General features: G+C 37.1%; 1 protein-coding gene across 4 annotated transcripts in view; it reads left to right on the forward strand.

The window, feature by feature from the left end:
* TULP4 (TUB like protein 4) overlaps nt 1–23,008 on the forward strand; it is a 148,215-nt gene that overhangs the window by 27,739 nt on the left and 97,468 nt on the right. For all 4 annotated transcript variants that reach the window (XM_071740646.1, XM_071740643.1, XM_071740645.1 and 1 more), the window contains exon 2: nt 3,166–5,457. In XM_071740646.1, coding sequence (XP_071596747.1) covers nt 5,206–5,457 — 252 coding nt within the window. In that variant the 5' untranslated portion in view covers nt 3,166–5,205. The remainder of the gene's footprint in view (nt 1–3,165; nt 5,458–23,008) is intronic.

Below are 23,008 nucleotides of genomic sequence, written 5' to 3' on the forward strand. Positions count from 1 at the left end.
ACTCTGTGACAGAGGAAAGAAGGATCCACAAGTATTTTATGTATCTCATCAAGTATCTGTACTTAAGAAACATTTTATAACATTGAGCTTAGACTCAAAACAATCTCAAAAAATACCAGGGGATGAGTTGAAGTAACATCTCCCTTTGTTAAAGGGAAAATTCAGAGCAATAATACCTTCAGCTATCTTTTTTAAAAGAGTAGAAGTAGGTAGCTGCAATTTATTGATATTTAATGTCCCTAGTAACATTAGAAATAACCAGTTTTCAAAATTTAATTGGAATTTAATTTAATTTGGAATTCCAAAATTCAAAATTCCAAAGTTACCAGCAAAAATAAATATTTTATAATCTTTTGTGTTTCTATGGTTAGCACTTGTCCAGTTCTGAAAGAAGGGATGGATAAAGTCTGATTATAGAAAATCTGCAGTTAAAAATTCAGTTTGGATGAGTTTCATCTGGAAGGTCAAGTTGTCTTTATATTCAGACTGATGGGAATATTGTGCAACTAACATCTGTGTCTTGTGTAATGCTTTTAATCATCAACTCTTACATGTGCTTTACAGTAGAGGTAGTAGCTATTACACTTGTTTTATGGTGGGGAAAAAAGCAAGCAAAAAGCTTGGTTTAAAAATGTGGAAAGGAGTAGAACTGTGGGAACTGCTGTAATGGTAGAAGAAGGGGAGGTATCTAAATTAGTTACTGATTTTCTTGAAGGAAGACTGGCATCTGAATTAGGTTATGTCTTAGGAAGTACCAAGTGGGTGGAAAGGAAGGAGAGGGGAATGGAAAGAATTAAATCTTAATATATCATATATGTAATCTTAATTCAGCCTATCTTTTGAGTGTTTGACGCTACAGTCTTAAAAGTGTTTTTTTATCTCATCTACTGAAGTACAAATAAAGTGTTTGCCCTTAGTGATTTAAATGTAAAATATTCTCATAGGGCATATTTTATTGCGTGAGAGATATTTGAATGATGACTGATGTTATTCCTTTTGCAGTTATTTTAGATTTTGTTCTCTCCCTGTCCAGCATTACTGGTGCATCTAGAATATTTTTGGGAATCCTTTGGTTTGTTTAATCTTTAAAGTGATGGTAAATAGGACTACGGGTGAGAGAAGGCCAAGACACAGAAGAGCCTTTTTCTCAAACTCATTAATTTTATCTGCAGTGAATAAGGACAGAAATGGCATACAAATTTTATGCAAAGCCACTGCATCTACGGTTGCCTCCATTTTAAAATTCCACTTGTAAAGTCATGGCACTTGCACAGTTCAAACAATTCTGTTTAATTCTTAACTCATACCAATCTGACTGGTATTTCAGGGACTTTGTTTTCTCAGTAAACCAATCCTTTTTTTTTCCTTTGTGGGATTAGTAAAGTCTTGCATCATAAGTTACATGCTGCTAATACAAAATGTCAGCTCTTCAATGCTGATGTTTGCTACCCCAGTGGATATGAAAGAACACTGATCCTTGGCAGGATCAAGTTTGCTTATGGGATAAGTGCTGAAATTATTCCTAAAACCATCGTTTTTTCCTGAATTTTCTTTTACATGAACTTTCTTGGACTGTAATTGAGAAACCCTGTAAGTGTGAAAAGTCTAGGTGGCATTTCTAATATACTCATTGTGCTATGATGAAAAAAATTGTTAGCAGCCATTATTTTTTAATCTTTGGTTAATTTTAATGCTGAACAGTTCTGGTAGTGACTCATCAAGCCTCATGGACAGTGTTCCTGATAACCTGAATAATGTTGTAAACTGCTTTATCACCTTGCCTTTGTATCTGTGATTTTGTTTTCTTATCTTTTTTCTCTTTAAAAAAATTGCTACACTGCAAAAAAGTGGTTAATTACTCAAAATATGACACTCATACAGTGTTGTATGTAATGTAGACAAGACCATTTTTAGAGCTCTGATGAATGTCATGAATGCAATTCTTAATTTAAATGAACTCTCTAGTGGTGCGAGTGTAGATACAATAACTGTGCATATGCGTGCAGTTCAGATGCAACTTCTGGAATATCCTGGACAGCCTTTTGCTTGGTCTCTTCTACTCATTAACATTCTTCTGTATATAACTGAACAGAGGTAATTTCCCCCCTTTTCAAATGTAGACTTGAGTAGGATTTGAGTAGTCTTTAAAATTCATCTGTTTTGATTCAAACGTCTAAGCTTTAATTTTGGAGTACTTTAGAATTCTTTAAAGCAGTAATTTAAGCCCTGGAGTAATCTTTTCAGTCAACTTGGAGTCTGATAGGTTTAGCAATGTACTTTCATGGTTCAGAGCATCTTTCTTATGAGGAAACTGAGCGAGTTGGGACTATTCAGCCTGGAGAAGAAAAAGTTCAGGAAGATCTCTTCAATGTGTATAAATGATGGGAGGCAATGAAGATCAGGGAGCCCAGCTCATGGTGCCCCATTGCAGGACCAGAGGCAGTAGGCACAAACTGAGGGCACACAGGAGGTTCCTTCTGAACATCAGGAAACTTTTTTACTGTGAGGATGACTGAGCACTGTCACAGATTGCCTGGTGAGGTTCTGGGGTCTCCATCCTTGGGAGATGTTGGAAAGCTGCCTGGACATAGTCCTGGGCAACCGGCTCTAGGTGACCCTGCTTGAGCAGGGTCCAGGGGTCCCTTCTAACCTCAGCCATTCTGTGAATCTGTGTGCCTTGTGTTTTTACTCTTTGCCTGCTCCATCACTGGGACCTTCCTTCTCTAGCATTACTCCAAAGTTGTGGAGTCTTTGTTTAAGAGTTTGCCCCAGTGATTGTAGTCTAAAAAAAGTTCCCTTTTCCTCTCCCCCCTCTCCACCCTCGCCTAATCTTCCCAATGCCCCTTCCTGGATATTTAGGATATTCCTATCCAAATTTTGTTAGTTTTATGTGTCAGTTGTTGAAAATTTTGGGAACTTTGGAAGTGAGAAAACTTTGTAGTTCATATTTGTGTGTGTGTCAATACATATGTGCATGTGTCTGAATATTGCATGTATCTATATATAATATTGGTATTTTATAGGAGTCCAATATAAAATTCTTAATCATATTACAGTGATTACTGCAACAGTAGTCCTTGTAGCTTTAAGTTGTTTTGTGGCTTATTTTATTCACTTTTTTCTTTTTTTTTTTTTTTTTGTATGTGTCTGTGATTTGTCTTTCAGAGTTGGAAAAAATCCAGGGATTCTAAGCATTGAATGACGTGCATCTTGTACAATCACCACAGCTAAACTGAAAAGGCAGATACAGCTCTGAGTACCTGATTGAGTGAGCTGCTGAGTACGCTGCATGTACATGAAAACTCACGTGTTTTTGTCATCACACAAACTTACTCTTACATATTCCTGAGAGCTTTGCAATTGATGAAAATTAATTTGAGGACCAGATGGGGCACCTTTACATCACAGGAATCAGTAACCCATGGAAAGATACCCTCCAGTAATGTTCAACTTTCCACATGGTCTTCACGGGTGAAAAAAGTTTGCAAGAAGAGGAAGAAAAAACACTCTCTTCAGATAAGAACTCTAATAAATACCTCCACAGTGTAAATCAATAGCTGCAAGGGAGACAGAAGAATACAGAAGGTAGAGGAAACTGATTTTATTACTGGAAAGGAATAATGTGTCTTTGGCACATTTTGCTTTGGGCTCAATAGTTTGTGAACGGACTAATAAATCGTAACCATATGTTGAGTAATGACGACTGGAAGTAAATAAGTTGAGGAACTATGGGACACGTCTGGACATTGAACTGAGCAAACTTCGTCGTCCTTCTTGAGTTAACCAGGTCATCAAACTTGCATATTCTTTCTTCCTCTCCTTTTTCCTCTTTTCACTTAGTGTGGTATAAATACTGATTGATTGAGCTCATAAATGTTATTCAAATAAAACGATTGGAATACTTCATATGTTTCCTTCTTGTACAGCTGCAAATGTTGTGTCTGGAACTATGAATCTGTGCTGTAGACAAGCATCAAGAAGGAAAGATCCGATCAAACAAGCAAGGAAAATACCTAGAGAAATTGTGAAGCCAGGAAGTGAGATTTTTATTGCTGCTTCTCTTTCTTTTTTAGATGACTATATTTCTTCCTTTCTTGAATTTTAGAAGATTTTAGAAGAGTGCTTACTTGATGTGCTTTAATTCTGGCATTTGTTTTTTACAGTAGGATGAAAAATCTGTTATTCCTTGTAGCAGAAAAAAGAGAAAAGTAAAGGAAAAACAGCTTGACATTTTAGCCTGTTTCAGAGGAGAGAGAACTTCATGGTTCACCTGAGGCAAACTTACCTACTTTGAAAGCTAAAAGCTTTAGAGCATTTTTGATTCTGCTGTAAATGAAGAGGGGTTTTCTTTTTCATTCGTGTGTGGCAGCAAAAAGTGGGAAAGCAGGCAAGATAGCGTGATAAGCAGTTCAGGCTGTGTTGGGTCTCTGGTGGAAAAAAAGTGCTGCAATGAAAATCGGATTGGCTCTGGATTGCAAAACCTTTTGAGTCCAAGGAACAGTTCAGTACCAAGAGGGATTTCCCAACTGACCTGGCACACCAGTGCCTGCACAAGTTTGGGTCTGTTGTTTCGCACGGTTTGTGTGCCTTTTTTTCCCTTTATGCAATCTCTTTCAGCTTTAGCAGCAGAAATACATCAGATGGAAAAGATATGCCAGAGGGCAGCTTGGAAAAGATGAATGTCATATATATACATATATATGTATGTGCGTGTGTTTAAATTTCTGCAACTGAACTTCTGAAGAAAATCTGACTGGAGGAAATCTTAAAAGCCTTAAGTTACTTGAAACCTACACATTTGCAACTCTTTGTCTCTGGAATTGCATTACGCTAAACTGGAATCTCAGGCTGTATAAAGATTATATCAAGTTGAGCAAAAAGATGACTTAACCATTTCCTGAGCGCCTCTTATGAAGTAGCTGTTTCTCCAAAGGATAAGTGCACCCTCACTCTACAGACTCAAAAACAAAAATGAACCTGAATTTTTTTTTAAGTGTCACTTTTTCTTAGCCAACTGCCATCGTCTTTTATAGAGGAATTTTTCACTATGCATTTGGTGGATATTTATAAACACTGACCCCATCCTCCTCCCTTTCAGTGATCTATCCCAGGTCAGTCTTACCAATAAAAAAAAAAAAATTGATTTAAATTTTGTGCACTAGACATATTACTTTCTTATGTCAAAAAATAAAATATTTAAAAAGCATGTATGCAGCAGTGGAACATGGGCCTGTTCTTTGCAGCGATTCCAACATTCTCTGCCTCTCCTGGAAAGGGAGAGTCCCAAAAAGTGAGAAGGAGAAACCAGTGTGCAGGAGGCGGTACTATGAGGAAGGCTGGTTGGCAACAGGCAATGGCAGAGGAGTTGTAGGCGTCACTTTTACTTCCAGCCATTGCAGGAAGGACCGGAATACCCCTCAGAGAATCAACTTCAATTTGAGGGGCCACAACAGTGAGGTAAGCAAAACGTGTGTTACACTTTCAAGGAAATGATAGCAATTGCTTTATTTTATTTTATTTTTTCATGTTTCTGCTTGAATCTTGACAGGGTGGTATCAAGGAAGCTCAACACTAATCCAAATGTGATTGGAATCTGTCTAATAAATTCAAGAATTCAAGTGTAGGAGCCTGATAGTAGAGAGATTGTCTGGCAATGGGTCTGGTTTTTCTTTGGCCTGTTTTCTTTTCCATTCCCTAGTGCCTCAGTTTCCAGGCAAATTCAATAAATGTGTGTTAAGGGAGTTAAAAGTTGTGATAGTTGTCTGCTTTTACAGAGTATTAAAGCTCTGTAAAGCCGAAAGTTGAAGTCTGCCAGTTTTTCAGAAGCTGTGAGCTGGGATGGCATGTGGCAGGGGATAGCTGTCATCTATAGAAAAGCTTAATTTTGTTAGAAAAAGAGGCAACTAGGTCTTATAAAAATGTTAAGATGCCCTGCAGTAAAATACCGTAACTTCAGAGTGCAAGACATTGTCCTGGTTACAATGACAGAAAAACTTTTCCATTTATTTTTTTATCACAGGAAAAGTCTGTTTGTAAAAGCTGGTATTTCGGTTGTGCTTTATCATCTTTATGGAAGGTGTGGATGGTGCCCAGTAGCATACCATGTGTATTGAGCAGGTGTTAAGACTGCATTTGTTTCTGCTTTTTAGTTTAGCTGTTAGAATGTTTGAGCGTGCTCTCTGAAAATAATCCAAATCACAGCTTTGCTCTTAGGTTAGTGAATGGAAGTAGATTTTATGTACTGAAATGAAAACCAAAGATCAAGTGGGGTTTTCCTTATATTTTGTGCTACCTACTCATTGGTCTCTAATTCCCCTATTGACATAAGCCAAACCAAAGATTTAGAGGTGGGTAATTTTGGTTCTTGTGTAAGCATGAGTAACAGTCCTATTTTAAGGAAAAAAAGATGCACGGGATAAATGTTTAGACTTAAATAATTGCTTCCATGTGCTTTTTCTATATGCAAGTGCATGGGTGTGTTGTAAATTACATATACTCTTTTAATTATAGGTGAGAAACATATATATATATATATATATGTATGTATATATTTATTTATCAGGTTCATTCGAAGAATTACAGCCACCTTCCACAAAGGGAAGAATGATATTTGAATCCAGCATTTTGTTTTTAACCATCTCTAGCTGTCTGTGTAATTTTCAGTTTCAAGTTGTATTTTATTTTTGAAATGTGATGAATCAATGATCACTTTGTATTTTCCATATTCTCTTAACTTTTCCGTTAATCCAGGCACCTATTTTTCTTCTTTTTGCATAATATGTGTCTTGAAAACAATGAGGGATATGCTGTTTATGAGAATGTGAAGTCTTGTTGCAGAACATGGAAATACAAGACTAGGTTTAAGAATGTGCCAGTTAAGTGGAGAAGATACTGATGTGCCTGCTGCCCTCTGGTTTTGCTAGTTTTGCTTTGTTTATTCAGTTGGACATCAGATTCTCTTTCTGGGTCAGTGCATCCTTGCTGTGTGGATTGAGCTGTGCTGTTAGCACATCCTTTCAAGTAACAGTGATTGGCACCAGAGAGACTCTTGAGTGAAAGGAAAATGTTCTGTTTGAGAGTTGTTTGTTTTTTTTACATTGGGTGCTTAAAATGTGCTGGGACAATCTTGTAATTAATAGAGTTGTGTTTCTGTAAGTAGCCTTCCTGATGATATTGTGAATGATCACAATAGAGACTGCCAATTCACTCATCTGTATGACCCTACAAAAGTGTTATGGTGGGGTCATACTCAAGGGAGAAGTGACTTTAGTGCAAGTGGCTTCCTGTGATGAGTCTGTGGCTGCTATCAGATTTCCATGCTGGCCTGCTTTGTTGACTGTCAGTGTAGATGAAAGTTCATGTTCACAAGATGATGTGTTACACAACACTCTTCACCTGGCTTACTTAAGGTCATTTTTTAAATAGGAGAATTCTACTGATTTTGGTAGGAATGAAACTGTTATACAGGATTTGTTAGTTGTCAGGTATATAGGTGAATGGACAAGAAGGGTTACAAGTCAAGTTTATTGTTTTTCTAACATACATTGCTGCTTTAATGTCAGTATACATTCAATTATAAAGTGTGAAATGCTGTAATGAACAGAGCTGAAGAGGTGAAAATACACAAACTGAATGCTTTCCATTTGGGGTATAATTAGCAATATGCTGTGGGCAGAGCAGTACATCTTATTTCTGTTTTAGGGTGAAAATCTGGAATAGGTAATGAAGCAGCACTGTGCTTTTGGCAAAAATTTGAGATGATTTTTAAGTAGGTCATGAAGGTGCATACTAGTGATGTGTTTTTTGCTATGTTTTTAGGATTTCTGGAGATTCACTGAAACCTTCTTTTGGTACACAGTGCCTTTTTTGACTGAAGTAGCATGCCTGTAGCATATCAGAACAAACATGAATGAAGAATTCCCAGGAGTGAATTACTGACACAAGTATTGCAGTGGTGGACTTTGTCTCATCATTGAAAAATAGTTGAGAATGAAATGCTTTGTAGTATGAGGTCCATTGGTGTTATTACACTTGCCTCAAGGTTGGTTTTTAGAGTTTGCAATTAAAAAGTGGCTGCCATGGTATTTTAATTAACAGCATTGCTTTTTTTGTTTGTTCATTTGTGGTATTTTTGTAGTTTCTGATGAAAACTACAGGGATTAAAATAAAAGTATTCCATTTACTTTGTGGCAAGAAGTGAAAATACTGCATTTTGGTTTTTTGGTTTTTTGTTGTTTTTTTTTTTAACTTCAGCGTTGCATTTTCAGTCTTGAATCTCAGTCTCATTTACATAAGGCTCAGCATTCTGAAAATGAAAATTTAAACGGGAAAAATATCAAAGACAGAAGCAATTTTGATGCAGAAGGATGGAGAAATGTGTGTTGTGCGGCAGTTGTGTGGCTACATTATTATTCATGTGTTGTAGGAACACCTTGCATCTCTTATCATGGGATCACTGGTGTCTCTTTGAGGGGTAGATAGTAGAAAGAGCAGGTGTGAATGACTGCAGAAGCTCTTGGTTTAGAGCATTTTCCTTGGTCTGAGAGAACAAACAGATGGAGTCTGGTGTGTGATGGGTTGTCTTAAGTCTGGCAGACAGGTTAGAAAGGAGGGTGAACCACAACGTGTGAATTAGCAGCCAGGGAGCAGAGATGCAGTGGCCTAAAATACCTTGCCCTCCTCTGCATGTGTAAAGGCAGTGCTGTGCAGAAATTAACAAATGAAATTTAGAAGTCTTTGATTTTGACCTAACTTGATTTTCCCTGGGTGCACTGGGAAACAGTGTTGGAAAAGGAAGTGAACACATTCCTTTTATGACTTTTGTTATTTCTGTGATAACTTGAGGATTCAATGAAAAATATCTGGCCACTTCAGCAAGGTGAGAGTTTTACCCAGTGTGACTAGTATGCTCTGAAGCATATCAGGTTGAATATGTTGTTTTACAGTACTGTGAAGACACTGGCTTTCAGCTTTTAGTCCATCCTGGGTTTCTGGGAGAGATTTTCAAGGGGATCTGGGGAAGAGTTTTAGAAAAATATCCCAAAGAGATGCTCAGTGGGCTTCTGTTAGTTGTACAAGGATCTTCCAGCAAAAGATTTGTGGGATGTCTGCAGATCAAATTGCTTGGATGGTCCCACTGTAGGTATTTTTCCTAATGGGTTCTGTTTTGTCAAGTGTATTAGTATGGTAACAGTTTCTATGGCTCTTAAACACTAACCCTTTAAGAAACATTGAAAAAATGTTGTGCAAGTGTGTATTTTCTTTGCATTGTGCTAACTAAAAAGACACCTTTGATACATTGGCTATAATTCAGTATGCCAGTTGCTGGACTGATATATTAATAAGTAGTGCATGTATATGCAAATTTGGGTGCAGTGAATTAAGTAACATGGTGAATATATTAATGAGTATGTATAACATTTTTTACTGTAAACACAAAGTAAATTGCTCATTTATTTATATTTGATGATATTTGATTGTCCTAAGTGCATGACTACAGCTGCAAAACCCATCCTGTTTTGTTTAACACAGGATTTAGAAGTAGATAGGGCTGTAAACATATCTCAGCTGGACTTTCAAATGAATTATTTTTAGTTACAGCTTTTCAAAGGAATGCTGTCCTTTAAAAATAGTCAATAAATAGTGCTTTTCATACTACATTAGTTATGGAAATCTGTGCACAGTTCTTGATTTTGGTTTGTTTTAGAGTGATAGGACCTTAAAATTGATTAACCCTATTTTTAAAATAAAGCTTTTCTTTATTCTGTCCACCTTCTTGGGCTTGTCTATGAAGGATCTGAGCAATTCTGGCAGACCAGATTCTTTCCAGAAGACTATTGCTTGCATAGGAAATAAATTTTGAAAAGCCCAAGCAGCCAAAAAGAGCCATAAATAAACCTTTTTAGCAGTGTTTCTTTGTTTGTAGTGTCACTGGTAAGAATATAGAAAAAAATGCAGAGAAACTTTTGTTTTTAAAAAGCTTTGTATTTTTTAATTGTATCTAGCATTTGAAACTTAAATGGGACTTCTATTATGATACCTGGACAGGTAAAACAAGTCAGCACGTGAGTCTTGACAGCATGGGTACTTGGTATTAATCGCTGCCTTCAGACATGGCTGGAGCAGTTGTGAAAACTTAAGAAATCTAGAGGTAAAGCAATACAATAATGATGCCTTTTGGCTGTAGGCTTCAGTGGTAAAAGATGTACACTGATGTAATCTGCAGTGGTACTGCAGATCTCTCCTGCTTTTCTGTCACTGCACACGGCAGACAGGGCAAGTTGTGTCAGCAAAAATATCTTCTTGTTAAAGCACACTAATGTAATTGGAAAAGATAGACAAACTTTTGAGCATACAAGATTCTGTACAAGAAGAACTTGTATTTCTGAAAGCTTGCCTGGTTTTTACAACCCTGATAGCTGATACAATGCTAAACCTGTCTACAGATCGTGCCCTTCCTCTGTCCTTAAACAAGTATGGCTACTGAAAAATAATGCTGCAGAGGTAGAATTAGTGCTTCTGTGGGAAGTGACTTGTAGAAGAATAGGTCGTGTGCCTGACTGGGCTATATATTTTTATATATATATATAAAATATATTTTTACATTTTACTGTGCAATAACACATGGCTACAGTTTTGTTGTTAGCTATTCCTTCTCAAAGTTTGAAGTGAAATCAAGCTCACTTTTTATCAGAAATGAAACCTAAGTTTTTATTGATGTTGAAGTGTTTGAAAGATAACAACGTGTGTATTTCAAGATAATGATAAGCCCCAGGGGCATTTCTTGGCTTTTGAATTAGGATGAAGACGCTCTTGAGAGGAGCTGTTGTTCAGCATGATGATTTGGGAATTCAAGGAAAATAAATGCATTTTGTTTAAGGAAGGTTTAATGGTGAGGACTTGCAGATGTAGTGAGTATAGAATCATAGAATCATAGAATTGGCTGGGTTGGAAGGGACCTCAGAGATCATCAAGTCCAACCCTTGACCCACCGCTGCTGTTGCTAGACTATGGCACTAAGTAGTAGGTGAGTAGGTGAGACTGCTACTGACACTTGATCTAGGTTTGGAATATGAGCATGTTCTGAATAAGGATGGTCACAAGTCACTTTGTAATTCTGAAAGCCTTGTATATGCATACATGGATACATACCGAGCAGCTGAATAGTGGAGAAATTGGGTTTTATGGTAGCATTTCTGAGCCATAGTAATAATTAAGGAGACTCTTGGTTTAAACGGTTCTCAAAGGAACTCATCAAATTACAGATAGTTTGAGCAGATAAGATCGCCATTACAAACTATAAACATTTCTTAATATAATTGAGCATAGAGCACCAAGTAATTGCTTGTTAAGTATAGCTAGAAGGACAGACAAAAGAAATTTTATAGGCACTTGTCCTTGGGCAACTAGCATCTCTGTAACACCATATATAAGCTTCCAAAGCAGTATACTCTTAGTATTAGAAACTTACTTGAAGAGAAGCAATCCACTTTTATAATGACAGTGTTACAAGAAGTGACAAAAATGAAGTTGAATTTGGAACATTCAAACATTTGAAATGTTTGTGAATTTTCAGAAAGAGGTGGGTTTAAATTTTCAAAATAGAATTGTGGTGTTCGATTTCTGGAGTTATTTGACAAATTAATGTACTGAAAAATAGTATCCTTATGCATTCCTCAATCTTTTTTTGCATTTTAAGGAAATTTAATGTATGTGGATAACTTCACTAATGAACAAAATGCAGATTTTGTTAGCCTGGTCAGATTATAATGATATTATAAATTATAGGAGATTTATTCTGCCATTAAAAAATCTATTGTAATCCTTCGCTCCTAAAGTGGTGGAGCAGCATCAGAAAACAGTTCTTGAAGACAGGCAGTAAGTGCTAAATATGCAAAAGTGTGGAAAGAAGCCATTTGTGTTTGTCTAAAATGAAGAAACAAACTGATGTATTTTAAGTGGCAGAGAGCATTTTTCTGAAGATAAATCATGATATTCCAACTAGTCAAGCAGCTGGAGAGCGTAGTCCAGCTGTTCATGGGAAATCAGAGGCAGAGATAATTAAAATGCAGAAAAAATTCAAAGCTGTTGGATGTGAGGGTAACTTCACAAGAGAAGAAGAATTTGGGAAGGAAAATTGTCACTAAGAGAAGAAACTTTTTTGATGGCACAAGTTGTCCCCCTTTGAAAGAAGCTTTAGAAGAAGCCACATAGCATAAGTCTGTTGTAAATTACAGAAAATTTCAGCCCTGCTTTAAGACAATGTAATGAAAAAATGGTAAATGTAAATAGTGAAAGATCTGACTTCTGAAGGAAATTGCGTCACTAGATAGTGGTGTCCCAATTACTGAACTGGCTCATCTGTGTGTGAAATGAGAGAATGACAGGTAACTGTTTTGTTAAGGAGAGACAGGACTGTGAAGAAACCTACAGCAGCCGATCATCACTACCTGGGATAGGTGTATGCCTGTAGCTGTGTATTTGAAGGAGATGAGTAGAGTCTGACTTGAAATCAGGGTAGAGTCTGACTCAGAAATGTTGTCCATACTGGAAATGACACTGGCCTTTGTTGAGCTGATCAAATGTGTCTGGGATCTGGCATTCAATGACACTTGGCAGAAGGCAGCAGTCAGTTCCACAGATATGGTTTCCAGGAAAGATAATGGGCAGCAGCAGAAGACACAACTGAAAACTGATTATCAGCTGCATGGTGACATCCTGAAATTTATGCCCTGAGTAGTGCTCTGGGGAGGGGGCCAAGCGTAGCAACCTGCAGAATGTGTTGGAGAAGTTGAGAAAGGGAGAGTGTTTCAGTCTCTGGAAGAAGAATTCTGTCATCTGAGTAAGATGGGGAAAAAAAAAAGACAGTGGGTTCTTCCACTTGAGGGAGGAGATGGCTCTAAAGTCTTTAACTGGTAAAAGAGCTAGAGGAAGTTGAGTTTCACAGAACATGTGATTCAGCCAAAAGGAATGAATCAAAGTAATTCTTCAAGTAGAGACACAGCAAAGAATTAGGTCAATGGAAAAAAGGAAAGATAGGAAGAACAATCAAATAGGCTTGGCAATCCGGTTACAAAATACTACTAATAAAGCCAGGTTTGTAATTTATAGGTACCTGAACAAAGACCATTATTGAGGCCACCTTATCTTCCAAGGGTGCACATTAGAGAGTTCAGTGTACAAGGGATACAAGCACACCTTAGGATTATTATAAGGAAAAGGGAGCATATTAATCTTTCCCTTCCCTTAATTCTGATTTGGTCCTGTGAAGTATTTCTTGAGGCTGGTAATACACAAATGCCCTGCTTTTCAGCTCCGAAGTATTCTGGGGGCATATGATGAAGCTGTGTTTGCTGCTGCTGCTGCATAGGAGAGACAGTGTTAAATGCCTGGTTAATTAATAAACAGTGTTGCTGTGGAATGAGTTATATTTATTGTTGGGAAATCAAAATGTGGTTCCTTGAAATCAGATGTCTTAAAGTACAGAGAGGACTAAATGGCCAAGAAGGGCTGCAGTTTGGGACTACTTGTCATTTCTTGTTCTGGTAAAATCTTGCGTTAGGCATATACTTCATGACCTAAATAGGAGCAATACTGAATAAAGTGTATGGATTGAAATGTTACACTTGCAGGCACAGATTGTTTTACTGTACATTGTGAGCCATTAGCACAAGTTAACATTTATCAGCGCCTGAGGTAAATGCTTTCTCACTTATGTCATCTTACCAATTCTACTCTTGCCCCCAAGATACCCCATTGATCACAGATGTTAGAGTGGGAATTTCTGTTTTCTCATGGAATGCCACACGTTTCTTTAAATATCAATGCTTTCCCAACAGTTTTGCCATTTTTGCAATAATACCCTCAATGGTTTATTTATATTTAGTAGTAGTTTTTACTAAAAAGGGAGCCCAGACCCTGCACTCTGCTTGTGAGGGAAGTCTGCTTGCTATAAACTCTCTCAAATATATGCAATACTTATGCAAGTTATGTTACAAAAATGTAAACCAACACTTGTTTATTGCCAAATAGGTATTGGAACATATATGTGTTATTCTTGTTTGAAAGAAATCAGAAGTCTTTTGAAGCAGTGTTTTTAATTTGGTCTGCTTTAAGTACTTTCTCCAGAAGAAACAAAACCAGAAGGGATGATAACAAATTAGGCTATTGTCATTCTAATACATACTACTTACATGATCAATTATACCTTATTGGCTGCCATAAAGTCATTCTATTGATTAAACACATTCAAATCAGGCTCTGATACTATGTTATTACATGTTATTAAAGGCCCGACATGGAGCTGGAGTTTCATTGAGTTAGTTGTGGTAATGATTCGACCTCTGTGGTCACTGGGTATGTCTTAAAATTGTCATCCTTCAGTCAGCTTCTTGCTTATTTCCCTCAGACTGAAGAAGTGAGTTGTGGTTGTGATTCCACGCTCCAGGGAAATGACTCTGTTTAATGGCTGGCAGTGGACGTCAGTGATACCGGGTGTTGCTGCTCTCCAACCTGAGCTGCTGCTACCAGCTCGAAATTATGCCTGAGATGGGAAAGGGAGATGCCTCCTTTAAAAAAAAAGATGACCTGAAACTACCATTTCAGGCAAATACACGTCATTTTGTTTCTGTAAATATCTAATATTTTCATACATTCACTCTTATTTTAATTATTCTTTCGGCAGCTTTGATGCATAATTGTGACAATAATCAAAACTTACAAGATTTGAAGACCTTCAGCTTGTTTATATGACTAGAAAGCATCATATAAAGAAGTTGTATTTTACATACTATTTATATAAAAGGATTTATAATACATATTGTTACATAAATTAATGTAAGCTAAGCTGTTGAAAAAAATACAGTAGTTGAAAAGAACTGTTACACAGAAAAGTAATCTAATGAGGAACTAAACATTTAATCTGGGAACCTCATATGGTTTCCTAATGTTTCATGCTTTACTTTCAGCTAGCTTCATAAAATACAAACCAAATATTTTTTAATGAGCTAAAAAATTCACATGGAATTTGATAAATGTGTGAATAGATAACAGTATCATTTGATATTATTTTAAATTAAAGCATATATATTTTTATAATGTCCTTTCAATATTCTTATTCTCTAACAGTTCTTCAAATCTTTTGTGAATAAGCATGAATCATAAAATAACCAAAGCAGTAACCTTTCTGTCCTTACTTTTTGCCTGTTCCACCCTTTTGTTTTGAGGGAAATAACATCTGCTTGTACTATTACTGTTTATCTGCTTTCATTGTTTCTTTCAAGTGAAGACTCAATGATAATTGCTGAAACTAAACTAAACCCACCTAAACTAAACTAAACCCAGCATTTTTGATATATTTACCCAAGATTTAAAATTATTGCCGTGAACCAGGCATTTTATTACTTCATTTGAGGTATTTTATCAGTATAGTTTCTGAGCATGACACTTTTGTACTGAAACACACAGAGACTTAATCACAAGTTATGTTCTGTCTGAAAATAAGATATAGACTTAAAATTTTTGAAAGTTGATGTTTTTAAGTTTCTTGTGTTCTCTATGTGTTATCTTCAAAAGAGATTTTTGAAAGCTTTTTTTTTAAATACTACTAGTATTACAAATAACTTGCTATAAAAATGTTAGTTAAATGTTACTAATTTGATGTAGTGATTTAATATGTAATTAATTACTCTTTAAGTGGCAGCAGCATCCATGAGAGCAAAGAAAGAGCTGAGAATGTAGGTAGAAGCGGGAATGAGCAGGTCCCGGGGAACTGGGCAGGTCCCAGAACTGGGCAGCCAGTTCTGGATGGGAGTTTGGGACTGGTTTGATTCGAGGCCCAGGAGGCAGCATAAGGGCAGACCTGCCTGCTACTGTTCTAAGGAGACTTTCTTTCAGGCCCTGGGGTTGGACCTCTGGTTCTGAGGTCTTGAATTCCCCTTGATTCATAAATAGCTCTCAGATGTGATCAAAATATCTTCATCCTCTGTAGTGAGTGATCCAAACCAGAGATGACAACTTTAATAGCTGTTAGTTAAATGTAGATAGTAGATATCAGTCCTGCTCATTGTTTTGTGGATTGATGGTGGATGTCAGGAGCAACATGTAGGTTTTTCCTATTTCTTTTGTAAAGCTTGAGCAATTTGTCAGACAGTCATTGTGTATCAGAGAGAAAGATTAAGCTTTCAGAAGTTATGAAATGTCAGCATTAAGTACAGTTGATTTACCGTGTCAGTTCATTTCTCTGAATGTGTTGGTGCATACATATTATGATTCGGTTTTCAATTACCTGAACACAAACATTTTTCTTGACTCCTTGAATTCTTTTCCATTCAGTGCCTGGATGATGTCAGTGTATGCAGGAAAGCCGCCTGAACAAACTCTGTATTAAATATTTTGGAAATCAATAAGTATGCAGTGAAAGACATGAAGAAAAGCAAATTCTCATGCTTGAGGCAGCTGAAAATCACTGTGGAGAACTGGGTTCTTACTGAGCTTTTCACCTTAATCAGGATGTATTTCTTATTTTCTGTGTGATGGTAGTAATCATTTAATGCTTGGATACTATACTTCTGTAAAGGCAGCCAGCATTTCTTGGTCTTAAAGCATTTGTTTTTGTGACTCTTATAATTATATTCCTCTGGGGATTTGATTTTGCAAGATGATTCTAAAATATGTTTTCATGACTCATCTTCAGAATTTGATCGTGAACAATATTTGGCCCCACAACACGTGGGCACTAATGCAGTGGATTTTTTTGGTACGTATCTAGCTAATCTCGAGGGATTCCTTGATGGACAGCTTAGCTAACTTGAAAACTTGACAGTATAGGTGTTTAGCAGTCAGAGTAAGGGTATTTTTAGTTGGGTTTTACCTCCTGCTCATTGTGATTCACTCAGTTTGTCAGCTTAGAAGTCACCTGTTCAGAGCTTCAGAACAATTATAATGATGCTGCTTGTGCCCAGAGGATGTATAACACAATTCCTGTTAATGGCAGGTTTAAATAATTGAGTTGAGTGATGGTGGTGATAAAATTAGAGATGTTCGCTGTAACTTGTCCTCTTGAGCTTGACTTTTGAAGTGTTCTAAAATAATACTGTGATGTACTTATATGCTGCAGTGATTATTAAGACTGAGAATCACAGCCATTTAATAGAATCTGAAATATGGTAGTGTGACTCCCTTGAGTAGGCGAGAGAGCTCGAAGGAAGTCAGATAGTATGTGAAGTTTCTTATTGTCAGCTAACTCCTCAACTGCTTGAGAGATGCGGACATTTTATCAACAAACTTACTTTATACTTATTACTGCAAATACCGCCTCAGTTTAAAATACAAAGTTGAACTTTTAATCCTCACACCAGTAATCAAGGTTTTGTAGGTTAATGTAGGTTAGCTCTCATGTATCATCTGTCTGGCATGGTATCTCCAGCAGGTTTAAGTAGCTATAATGGAATGAACTCTTGTATTTATGAGTAAATATATTCTATTGGATTTGAAAGCAATGAGAACGTGTAATGTTTTGTCTTCACTATACTAATTCTGTGGTGTTAAAGTTTTATTTTGAATGTCAGCAGAGGTGAGCTTTGAATACACACGAGGAGCAAATTTACTGAGTAAACAGTGGCTACTGTTAAATAAATCACCCTTAAGGCTGTCTTTTACAGCCCTTATATGCCCAGAATGATGCAGAGACCCATAAAATGCCTTACAGAAGGTGCATGGACTATAGAAGAGGCATTAAAAATAGGAAAAATGCCTTTTTAAGTGCCCCTGAATGCTTTCAGGTAGTTGCAGAGGGTGCCTTTTCTGGGTTCACTGTCCAGTATGGTGATTTAGTTAATTTTCCAAATGATCTTTATAAGTGTTCTTTTGCAATGACTGTCCCATCACACTGTTCTGTGGCACTCGTCAGTAATTATGTCAGTATAGATTTAGCTCTTATTCTTGTGAAATTGAATTTTTCCATCATAATTTTCTTTAACAGCAAAAGGTGGGTGGTTATTTTTAAAATATTCATGTGGATAGCACTTGTTTTAGTGAAGCATGTTAGATTAGCAAATCTAACAAATTAGTAAATCTAGTAAATTAGTAAAATATTAATCTAGCCCGGTGATAATGGCAACTTTCTATTTGGTATCTTTTACAAATTTAATGTATTTGATTTTTGAAATTTAAAATATGATTTTCGAAAGACATTTTGCTCACTCCTCTTAATCTCTAATTCTGCTTGAAGGAAGTAATCTGCTTCTTTCTTCATTCACTGCTTGGGATAAGTAGGGAGGGGGAACCTGGGAAATACTTAAAATTGGAGACAGGTTTTCAGTTTATGTGAGCCAGTAGTCTTAAACTGAAGATAAGAGGCTTGGTTTTGGGGATTTTTGATCAGATGATTTTTTTTTGGAACTTGAATCATGACAGTTACATAGTTGTTTGATAGAAGGCTGCTCACTGACTTCCATTAATTTTGTGGTGTTTATTAGCAAGCTAATAACTCTGGAAGCTGTTTTTAAGTTTTCTGATACTTCTTGTCATTGTTAATGAAAGCAGTGGGTGCCACTCCCGAGAGATAACCCTGGCATTTTATGCCACATTTCGCACAGGTACCAATGAGGGGTGCACTTGATTTAGACCAGTGATGCCCAGTGTTTCTACCCTGATAAGCCAATACCTTACTCAAGTGTTAAGAGAAAATTGAGTGGTTTTGGCCTCTCCTCTGCCACATAAATTTGCTTTGTGTGGGACTCTACAGTCACGTGCTTTCCAGAAGTAATGAAAATAAATCAGTACTGTTGAGTTGTATTTGGTGTTTAGGTGGCAGTCATCTGAGCAGCAGCTGTCAAATATGCTCATTACCATGCTTTGCTGAATGTGATACAAATGTGGAGTCCAGGTGCTTTGTCATGGCTGCTAAGGAATGAGATTTGGCTGCCCTCTGTCTTGTTACCACTGGCACTGATAAGATAAATTGTTCTGCCCTTACACAGCTAGAGGAACCACCACGTGTCTGCAGCAGTAGCACTCTGTTGCAGGTAGCTGGAGTTGATCTGTCACTGAATCCAGGCTATTTCTGGAGCTGAGTTGTAGTGGAAGCTCTTCCTTCCTTCCCCCCATTTTGCAGGGCTTTCATCAGTGAAGGATCCCAGCAGTAAGAGGCAAAGTATAGCTACAGAACAGAAAAGGCTGAGGCAGGTTCTTTTAATCAGAAGGATGCCAAATTATCCAACATCAAGAAGCTGTTAAAACTTACAAATATATGACAAACTCTGGTACAAATAGCATTCTGGATCTTTGAGGATATTAATCTATTTTATGATCTCCCTCTTACAAATGAAGCTACATAAAAAAGTGCTCTAGGGTCCTTTCAGATGAAAAACATTAGATAATGGTGCCTTTGGATGTTTACCTCTTGTTTGGGCCTGTTAATTCATTTATCACTGAAATGCTTTATTGCAACAACTCTGTTCTTGCCCACGTATGGTGTGATACCATACGAATGTTATTCCTATTTATTTTAGTGCATTTATTAAACTGTCTACTGTGAAGCATCTATGGGATGAATTAAAACACACAAAAAGTACTAAAACCAAATTGCTACATAAAACTGCCAAACAAAATACACAGGCGAGATTTAAAAAAATATCAGGCACCAAGACAAGTCCAGCAGACCTATTTCAAACCACCCACAAAGGGATTAGTCCCTGCTCTTCAAAGGAATGGGAAAAACATGGGTAGAAGATAAAAGAACAAAGAGAGGGAACTCAAAATAGATAAAAATAGCTCAGCTGAAGTAAACAAGACTTGCGGTAAAGCCAGCCAGAAAAAGTCAATAAAAGTGCTTGCTGAGGTGTAACACAAAAATGTTAAGTAGTTACTTGGGAGTGGAAGTCATGGTGCAGTGTGGCATCCTGAGCCTGGTTCTGATCCAGAGCTGTCTTGCAACCCATGGGCTTCAGTGTGGTTTTGCCTGACGGTTTCAGCCTGCCCGTTCATGACCAACTGCAAGGAAGGAGACAGCAGGATACGAGTCAGAAAGCTGCTCTTCCTAAACATTTGTTTGCTTTCTTTCAGTGAAATTACAGGATCAGGGCCCATTAAGTTCTGAAAACCCAAATTTTTCAGGATGAGGTTGAGAAGTGGTAAAATGATGCATCCTTTTGAGGTTTTGAATTTTACTGGCCTTGCTGATTTCTTATCTTACCCAAGAAAAAGCCTTTGTAGCTATCAGAATGTTAGGAGTAAATGAAGTACAAGTGTGTATCTAAAACATGCCTTTTTAAATAGATTTTTGCTCCACAAGTGGGACCTATATGTTTGTAATCTGAACTATAAGCTTTGACCTGGGCCAAGTTATGGTCCCCAAACAGGTTAAATTTCTGAGGGTGGGAGGCAACTCCAACATGTGACCTGGCACTTTTGGTAGGGTTCACCCATGCTCCCAGCTCTAAATTTCAAAACAAACACACCCTTAACATTATGTTGTTCTTTTGATATACCTTCTGGCAGCTTGTAGCTGATTTCTCCTTTGCATAGCTGCTACTTTATAGGATTCTTCCTGAGGGCTATTTTTTCCATTTGGCCCATTTAGCCATTTCTTTAAATGGTGCAAGTACTAACTAATAATAAAATACATCTTTCATTCTACTGCAAGTTTTCCTCAAGCAGCATTTCTGTATCTTTCCTTCCTTCTTCCCCCTTACAATCATACCCTTTTGCATTAAAAATATTTTAATAATAACTTTATCGTATTTTGCCCTTTATTCCTTCATTCCTTTTGAATGTCTTTATGTGAAATTGGTGCTCATGAATTGGAAAATCATAACCTGGCTAGTTTTTGACAGATACCCAAGGGATGTTATGAACAGTATGGTTGGAGTTTTACAGAATAGTGGGGCATTGCAGCTTTTACTTCCTTTTTACTAAAGGGTGTTTGATATTTGTAAGTTAAAAATAGAATGTCTGTTCTAATTTAAAACATATATTAATTGAAGAAACTAAGAGAACATAAAGTAGCAGTTTCCATTGCATCAAGCAAAGCCCTGACTCTAATGAAGCTTTCTTGGATACTGCAGTTATCTTCATAAATCCAAGCTCATCATACCAATAAGAAGCCTCTTCCTCATCATTGTAGCTTTGAATGGACCCACTGATGGATGCTGTGTTCAGATACACAGAAGTGTGGGGAAGAGGAGTACAATGAAAGGAATAGTCTGTTTTAAGCCCTTGTATGCAATCTTCTACTTCGTGTTCCTTGATTTGTGAGTACTGTGAGACTGAAAACTATTGTTGTGGTACTGGGTTTATGGTTGTGATAAAACATGTCTGTCTTTGGAGCCTACTGAAAACCTGCTGTTTGAAAATGGAACTTTTTTTTCCCATTTTCTCTGTTATTACCACACTTAAAAATTGTGCTTCTGCTGTATTCCTAGTAGCATTCTTTTTCATTTTGGAATAAAACTCCTCAGTCTTTACTAGTGTTTAGCATTGCTTTATTTTGATGATCTGACTCCTCGTCTTAATTACAACATCAGCTCCAACCCTATATATTTTTCTAAAATGGCTCAGTCCTATTTTCTGGCTTGCCAACCTGATTCCCATTGCACAATGATAGTTTAATTCAGGGCTGAGACTTCTTCTCAGACTTCATTGGTTATATAATCTAAGAAGCCCTGCAAGGTCATGAGATGTTTGTTGCAATTGTGATTTGAGGCATTTGGTCTGGTAAGGTTCTGTGCTGAAATGTATTGTAGAAACAGATGTATGTGAAGCTGCCTGCATTGTTTTATTTGCTTACTTACAAGAATACTGCTCAGTGTTCTAACATGCCTCTTTCCAGGATTTGAACCAAATTATACAATTGATCTTTTTGATGTGAAGAGAACAAGAGGTAGTTAAAACTTCAAATATTGACTTTCTCAGAAAAGGACTGAAAAAGTAATACTGAACAGATAATAGAGGTAGAGAGAAAAGGCCAATGCTGTCACTTATGACTTTTACTATTAATTTGTAGCTGTATGTCACCAGTTTGAGACAGGACAGCATAAGGTTTTACATGTTAAAGACTTTGTCCACAGTGGTTCAGAGAGTATTGGATAGAGTATCAGATGTCCAGGTGGCACAGTGTCCTGACTCTGGGAGCAGTAGCTGACACCCAAGAAAGAGCTTAAGCAGCAGTAAGCTCATAGCTGTGCTTTCCTGATACAGACTCTTGCTCTCTGTGAGCATGACTCAGGAGCTTGTTGGGCGAGGTACACAGACTTTGTGTTAGTACAGCTTTCATCTCTGAATTTGCCTAACTTATTTTTTGCATTTGTGTAAAATTTTGACCTGTCCTGTATAGTGAAATGTACAATTTACCTATGAATGGTGTGGAAAAAGTACATTCTTTAGTTGTTTGTGTACCTATCCTTCTGTTTTCCTTGATGATCTTTATTTTCTGCACTTGAAAAAGCAGTCAAAATAGTTACCTGTATACTCCATACCATTCCTGATTTAATAGACTGATACTATATTCCTTTATGGTGCTTATTTGAGTAGTGCTAATCTGTTGCTCATATAGAGTCTAATCTATCTGTGCATTTGAATCATCTTGTTTTTCCCATTCTCAGTGTGTTTTCAGGTTGCCTTATGTGCATTTTGAGACTAGAGGAACAAGGACTGCATATAATAGGAAAAAACCCTCATACAGTGGTGTAATATGGGTTTCTGTTTCCCCTGTCTCCCCCTCCCCCTTACAGTTATGTATGGTGGCCAACATAATGGTGAAAATTATCCCTTGTCATGGTCAGAGCTCATGTGTTCCTTTGAAAGAAGGCCTAGTGGGGACATTGTAACTGGTGATGGATAGAGGACCTGAGTGGACTCCCAGTACAGTTCCTGCTTCTTTGTTCTGGGTAACATTTGTCAAAACAGTGGCGATGAGTGATGATACATATATTTTTTTTTTCAGTGTTAAGGATGGCTGCATTCAACATGCAGTCAGGCAGATAAAAGAAGTTGAACAGCTTCAAAAGCT

The sequence above is a fragment of the Heliangelus exortis genome, chromosome 3, assembly GCF_036169615.1.
Source record: "Heliangelus exortis chromosome 3, bHelExo1.hap1, whole genome shotgun sequence".
NCBI lineage: Eukaryota > Metazoa > Chordata > Aves > Apodiformes > Trochilidae > Heliangelus > Heliangelus exortis.